This window comes from Felis catus, chromosome A3, assembly GCF_018350175.1.
Source record: "Felis catus isolate Fca126 chromosome A3, F.catus_Fca126_mat1.0, whole genome shotgun sequence".
NCBI classification, from domain to species: Eukaryota; Metazoa; Chordata; class Mammalia; order Carnivora; family Felidae; genus Felis; species Felis catus.
In genome coordinates this window covers 80802501-80810000 of record NC_058370.1, presented here as the reverse complement: position 1 = coordinate 80810000, position 7500 = coordinate 80802501, and the positions used below count along the sequence as shown (strand labels likewise).

The following is a 7500-nucleotide window of genomic DNA, read 5'->3' as shown; positions in this document are numbered from 1 at the left end:
AGATCAAGATCACATTTTTATTTTAGGAGTAAAACTAAGGGGCTTTAACATAGGAAATGTATCTATATATCCAGTGTCATAGATTGTAAGCTGTTAACACAAAAATAATTATATAAATTTAGAAGTCTTTAGAATTTTAGTTTTATTTTTAACATATATCAGAAAACCATCTTCAGGTATTTATTAGTAAGTAGCTGATCCTAAACTGAAAACTACTCCCTGAAGGCCATAATGCTCAACTTTCAAAACCTCCTAAAGATTAGCAAAGAGCTAGACACTTCTTTTGAAGAGAAGCTTGTTTTTATCTCTGATTATTTCAAACGAGGATGTTTTGCAACCCAATTTTCATGTATATTACACGATGATGACTGTGGCAGAGAAATAATGTTAAGAGGAACATGAGTACCTTTAACGGGCCAAATGAGTTGGTTAAGTGACTTTCTTCATAACCTAAATGAATATTGATCTGTTTCTTCTGAGTTACTAATTATAAATCACAAAATGGTGGTAAGAGAGTCCAGAGAATTAGTAATAAGACCCCAGGAAAACCAGACATTCACGTCTAAAAAGAGGAGAGGTGAAGCAGGAACTATGTCATGTGGTGTCTGGAAGTTGGACTCCAGAGCCCAACTGGGTTTGGGTCCTGACTCCACCACTTTTAAATGTATGAATTGGGCAAGTTCTTTATCTGGGCCTCAGTTTCCTCACTGAAAAATGCTATTTTTAATAGTCTTGGTTATTAATGGAACCTATCTCATAGGGCCATTGTGAAAAACAAGGAAATGATGTATGTAAAGCATTTTCCATAGAGCCAGACATAGTAAGCATGCAACAAATACTGGTTATTACAAATATTTTCATCTTTAGGCAAAGATAATGGATAATTCTGGAGATTCAAAGTGGAAAGTTTCCAATAACAACCTAAATAATTTTATTTTTATTTTTCTGTGGGCCCAATTTCCTGCTTTAAAGCAGCTTTAATGCTGCATTTGGCTCCTCAAGAGCTGAGGTAAAGAAACATTCTAAGGAATGTGTAGAAAAGTTATTTCTTTTAACTCTTTGATTCTTATTCTCCCTGAGTACATTTAATATTTTTAAATGGTCAGTTAGGTTTTTGTAGTGGATAGTCTACAAAAAGTACCAAACTTACATACAAAATGTCAACTTGGAATGCACATGTTTCTAATTAGTAAGTCTTACTGTTCCTAAAGAAATAAATCATTCTAAACTTTAGGTGCTAGGTATTTAAAAGTTCCTCCTCTGTAGAAATTAAAAAAAATAGAATAAAAAGAACTGATGGAAAAAAGTTCTTTAGTATTTGCATAAGAATTTTACAGATCCCAAGGCAGGATGGCAGAACACACACACACGTGTTATTTAGTATTCAGGCTAGTTTAGGATTACTCAATTTCAGAAATAACCAGTCATATGAGTCCCCACAGCTGCTCTGTCTCTGCCAATGACATACTTTCTCCAAATGGAAGTTGGGATCTCAGGCCCTTTCCCTGCCACTGCCATTCTCACCCCTGGTATATTGTCATCTTGCTGCAGGATCCACTGAAGTGCTCTGTTACGTTCCTTTGCTGCTTTCTTGTTAGAGCCTTCTCCTGACATGCCAGGAAAAATGCCCAGTGGTCTAGGCCACCATCCAGGCTCCACCTTTCTTCCCATCAAGATGCAAGAGTTTCAGAGCTAAAGGGGTTGATACTTAAAACCCAGAACTACTCAAGTTCTGGGAACTGAGGACTCAGGCCTAGGGCAACTACTAGCATTATTCTAGTGATATTTTGTTTATTTTTTAGAGCATTTTTTTAAATGCTTATTTCTATATTTTGAGATAGAAAGGGTGGGGGGAGGAGCAGAGAGAAAGAGGGACAGAAAGAATCCCAAGCAGGCTCTGCATGGAGTCTGATGTGAGGCCCAAACTCACGAACCATGAGATCATGGACTCTTAACCGACTGAACCACCTAGGTGCCCCTCTAGTGATATTTTAAATTAATAGGTTTTTGTGGGTTTGTCTGGCTGGAGGATGCTAATAACAGTGCTTCTTTTGGAAAATGTATTCTCAGTTCTGCAAAATTATCTTCTAAATAAATTTTGCAACCCATTTAAAAGTGAGTGGATTCCCTCAAAAAGTTAAATAGAGAATTAACATATGATCCAGCATTCCAATCTTAGGTATATACCCCAAAGAACTGAAAAACAGGGATTCAAAGAAATGCCTGTACACAATGTTCATAGTAGCCAGAAGATGGAAACAACCCAAATGTCCATCAATGGATGAATGAATAAACAAAATGTGGTTATATGCATACAATGCAATATTATTCAACCACAAAAAGGAATGAAGTAGTGGTACATGTTATAATACGCATGAAGCCTGAAAACATTATGTAAATTCAATGAAGCCAGACACTAAAGGACGACTACTATTTGATTCCACTTATATGAAATATCTAAAATAAAGCACATTTCTAGAGACAGAATGCAGATTAGAGATTCCAGGGGGATTACAAGAGGAGAAAATGGGAAATTATTGTTCAATGAGCACAGACTTTCTGTTTAGGGTGATGAAAACTTCTGGAAATAGTAGTGATTGTATAACACTGTGAATGTATTAAATGTTACTGAATTGCATGCTTTAAAATGGTCAATTTTGTGATACGTGAGCTTCAAATCAATAAAGAAATATGCTCAGTATCTAGAAGTATATAAAACTTGAAGTAGCAGATAAAGTATGTTTTGTTCTGTAAAGAACATATGGTGGGAAAAGGGGACTGATTTAAGAGCTAGGAAACCCAAAAAGTCCAGTTTAAGCCTTAACTCGGCCATTACTACTCAGGCCTTCTTAAATGAGTCATTTCCCTCTCTGAGCCTCAGTTTCATCACGTAAGGAATATGATACCATCTGCTCTGCTTAATTCTGAGGCTGAGATTCAGAAACGGCATAGCAAACTAATATGTCAGGGAAAAAGTACTAATTGCTATAATAAATGGAAAGTTGGAAGCATTGGAACCCCAAAAAGGAAAAGGATGAATATATACTTTATCTTTCTAACACCTTATCTCTTACTTCAGATGCTAACTAGGCTTTACGCAAATCTTGAGAAACAATTATTTGGTCTGGAAGAGGTTCAGTATAGTCCAGGGTAATTGCTGGAGCTTACCAAGCTGGGGAACAAAGGCAATTTTAGTCTGAATGTGCAGTAGCCCACCCAGTCTAGATCAGATTCTGTCTTGTGCAGTAAGCAATATAAAGCCCCAAAGGGATGCTAGAATCAATCTGTAGTCCATGACTATCTTTCAGATTATAAATGATCTATAGGTGAAATGGGGCCACTTCAAAGCTTCAGCGGTAATATGTGGGATGGGAAGGAGAATTTCAGTCTGTTTTGGTTAGAACCTCAATAAATCAGGCTCCAAGTTTGAAAAAAGGGAAGGAAACTGAATTTGTAGCTTTTTTTTCTAGTGGCTCAAGGCTTCTTGTATAGTAACATCTAATTTATCCAATACAATGAGGAAAGGTGTTGAAAGAATTTGTTTAAAAAAATTAGTCTCTTCAAAATATTTAAAGGTAATAATTTTAAAATGTATACAGAAATTATACTACCTAGTATTTACATTTTTATATAGTTAACATAACTAATATTTTCAAAATCCCCTAGAAACCGAAGGGAAAATGCAAATATGAAACAATATATTAGTTTGTGGGATACTTGTTGAATTCACACGAATGTACAAGACTGAGCATACATGTAAGTTGTTAAGGCAACAATAAATATGTTCTAGGTAATCTAGTATAATGGGAAGGATCCTGTATGATAGGGTTCAGGTGACCTGAATTCCAGTCCAAGGTCGGGCACTTACTGATCTATGTGACTTGAGCTTTCCCTGTAACTCTGTCTCCTCTGTACAATGAGAAGGTTGGGCAATAGTGTTCAAAAGACAAGGTGTTTTTTTTTTTTTTTTTCTGGTTTTAAATTTTAAGCAGTAGAACCTTTTCTTTAAATGAACTCTTCCAAGAAGTCTGCTATTTCGAATAAATAAACTCAGAGCTGCTCTGTTTGAAGTAAGGTAGGAAATCCAGACGCCTGTCTGCTTTCTGCTCTCTTATTGTCCTGACAGCCCCGAGATGCCTCTGAAGAAGCTTTAGGGCTCCAAAGAACACAGTTTGATACCCACTGGGCCAGATAAAGCCAAAGGTCTCTTCCTGTTCTAATACGTTCTGATTTCACTAATGTAGGCATTTTCAAATGTCCCATATAAATGCTTATTTTTGGAGGAGTTTTTTAATTGTAAATATATTTTTGGCAAATAGAGAAGAAAAAGTTCAGGAAAGCTTTCCAATTCTAATCTACTACCATCATTTTACTAGTCTACTTTAACACGGCTAATAAAAGTAAAAAATTACTTATATTAAAGGAATGAATGTTCCACTTTATGTTTTGACATTTTTTTCTTAATATAATTTACTTTTAATTTGGTATAAAAATCTGAATTTATTTCTCATTTTTACGCTTCTTGTAGGAGCATTTTAAACAAATACATACATTCCCTTAAAATATACACATACACTGTTTTTTTTCCCCCAGTAGCTCACTCTGCACTTAGATCTATACAATCACTATTGGCAATCAGCATTAAATGGCAATCTACCCTCTGGTTAGGAGCTAACTTGCTGCTCTAACCCATTTTTATAAACCTTCCCATATACTTTAATCCTTTCAAATGCAACTGTGACACAAACTATTACAGACTTTTAAAAACCTGTTCTCTTGGAAAAAAAAAAAAAAAAAACTGTGGAGCATCAGTAACCAGATAGTATTCTCAAATTTCAGTGATCTAGTCCATGGAGCCGTCCCCTATGCATAGTGCTCTGTTTCATGCAGTACATGGCTTTAGCTGGCCAAATCTTTTTTTTTTCCCAATGAATCAGTAGAACAGTGAAGATCTTACTTTTTTTTTAAGCAGTGGCATATCAATGAGGCACAGATGTGTATTCCAACTCTGCATGGATGAGCACACTGTTCAATAGTGCTGGCTCACACGGTATCAGGGCGAGTTATCACTTCCCATGAAGGCACTCTTATCACCAGGGCCCAGAGAGGTGGCTGCAAATCGCAGCCTTTTTATTTTCAAGGCAGTTCTGCTGAACATTCAGGCTTCAAAGATTCACACTTCCAAAACTCTATAAGAGTTTGTGAACGCTCAATTTGCCAAAACTGTTTACAGTGTAATTGGGCACCGTACCTGTGTCCATGAGATAGCGAAGGCGCTTCTCCACCAGCGCGGCACGGGTGTCAATTTGCTTTTGCTCATTCTCTAGTGCTGCCAATTCTCCTACAACATACTGACTGGTGTCTTTGAACCCTTTCTGTTAACGAGAACAAACAGGAAGGAAAAAAAAAATCACTTGTAAGTTGCATTTTTCCTTTCTACAAACACTTAGTAAAGCACTTACCTAGAGAACCAAATAACACCGTTAGTATCACCCTTAGTATGAAAAAGCAACTCCCTGTGATTCAAGAAATTTTCATAAATGCTATGTATAGCAAAACTTTTGCAAATAGAGAAAATCTCAGCTGTTTAGTATTATATTTATAATTTAACACCCAGATTTGCCATATTTAAAAAGTTAATGCAGAGAAAAAAATTCGCCTTAAAGTCAGAGTTATTTAAGCATGGACGATGATAGAAGACAATTTTCCTCTTGGTGACTGTCAAAACAAACACCAATGACACATTTCATTCAAATGTGCAATATGCAAAAATGGAGCCTTACTAAGGAAATGATTCTTAAAGTATCTATCCTGAAAAACACAGACTTATTCTTACAAAAATACAAAATTAAAGAGATACATTTCTTGCTGTCATAGTAAATATACTATTTAAAATGCTTTTTAAAAATTATAAAAAAGAAGTTTCTAATATCTCCAGTTTTCCCTCCAGCTGGCTGCTGTACTTTAACATGTCGTTCTGTTGATGTATCACTAATTATTGTAGCTGCGAATTCTAACTTGACAGGTGGTTTCAAACCTTGCTGCAAGGATCTAATGCAACTAGTGCACTGATTTGGTTAATCTCCCATCTAACCAAATTTGGATTTCAATTTGAAATGTTACTTTTTACAATCATCCATGTTTAAAAAATTATCCTTAGAAGTTTTATTTGAAGTAGCAGTTCTATTATAAAGTACCAGTAGAGTCTTAATTTTTATTTTCATATTACTCATTTAAATCATTAGGGGGTAGGGTTTTTACTTGTGGTAGAGTTACAAAGAGATTAATTATGGCTCCCTTTGTAATACCTGTTTACCTTGTGACATTTCCAGAGCTAAGTTTCCCAAGTAGCTGAGGAATACTGAAGAAATGCTTAAGTGATTACTTTCACTACCACCATTACTAGCATCAGAATTTATAACATTATGTATTCAGAGAAACAAATATGAACAATCTCTTCTATCAAATCCCTTCCCTACCTAGAAGCATATTCTCTAAGAAGCCATGAGGAATTATCTTTGGGTCCTCCTTAAACAAGAAACAAAATCAAGAATTATGTTATTTATGAGCATATTCTGGAATCACCATGATCAATAAACACATCTAACCATACATATGACTTATCTATCTTTGGAACTGGTAAATTCACATGTGAACTCTATATCAGCTTACTGTTAAATTGATTTTGGTGGTTGACAAACTTAAAGATCAAATGTATTTTAGGAAATCATAAAACTGATAATTTTTCAGTATAGTGTGATCAAATAAGTTACTGTATTTTTTAAAGATCCATAAAAATGGATATTCTCCCATCTCAATATGAAATATAACAAAATCATAACAGAATAAATGTAAATGGTAACTTTAAAATCTGGAATAACCTATCTGCCGTATAGCAGAGCATTTCCAAAAAGGACTTTTCCTTTTTTCATTCCCATACAAAGGGGCAAAACAAACATAGTCTGTAAAGACAACATGAGCAAGAAAGATAAAAGGAAGCAGAAATGATAAGCAACATATAAACTTCATTGTTTTTACAGACTGGCTCAGTTAAAAACAGTCACAAAGTTTATTACCAGATTTCTTTAGTGTGAGTATACAGTATACTCAAGTATTCTGCAACTTACAAATTATACCAAATATTCCATCTCGATATATGAGTGAGCTGTTCTGTGTACTAAAACCTGTCTTAGTACAACTTACAAATGAGAAGTTTTTAAGGACCCTAATTTGTAGTCTGTAATTCTGAGTGCACTCATAAGGATTTAAAAATCCAGCAAAGACCATTTTAACAGTAAAAACAATGAAAATATTTACACAAACTACAGACAATAAAAAAGTAGCACCGCTCTTAGAGAGCTATGCTTCCAGACAAAAATTCAAGTTAAAACTTGTTCTTCCTGCTTCTGTCCCGCAGCTGTCCATCAAAAGCAGCTTTCTCCCTGCGGTCTATCAAATATTTCCCTCACAAATCAATTTTACACATGATCAGCCCATACC

General features: G+C 35.1%; 1 protein-coding gene across 14 annotated transcripts in view; it reads right to left on the bottom strand.

Moving 5' to 3' along the window:
• EHBP1 (EH domain binding protein 1) overlaps positions 1-7500 on the bottom strand; it is a 365510-nt gene that overhangs the window by 38676 nt on the left and 319334 nt on the right. For all 14 annotated transcript variants that reach the window (XM_045054259.1, XM_023251703.2, XM_045054260.1 and 11 more), the window contains one exon: positions 5252-5375. In XM_045054259.1, coding sequence (XP_044910194.1) covers positions 5252-5375 — 124 coding nt within the window. The remainder of the gene's footprint in view (positions 1-5251; positions 5376-7500) is intronic.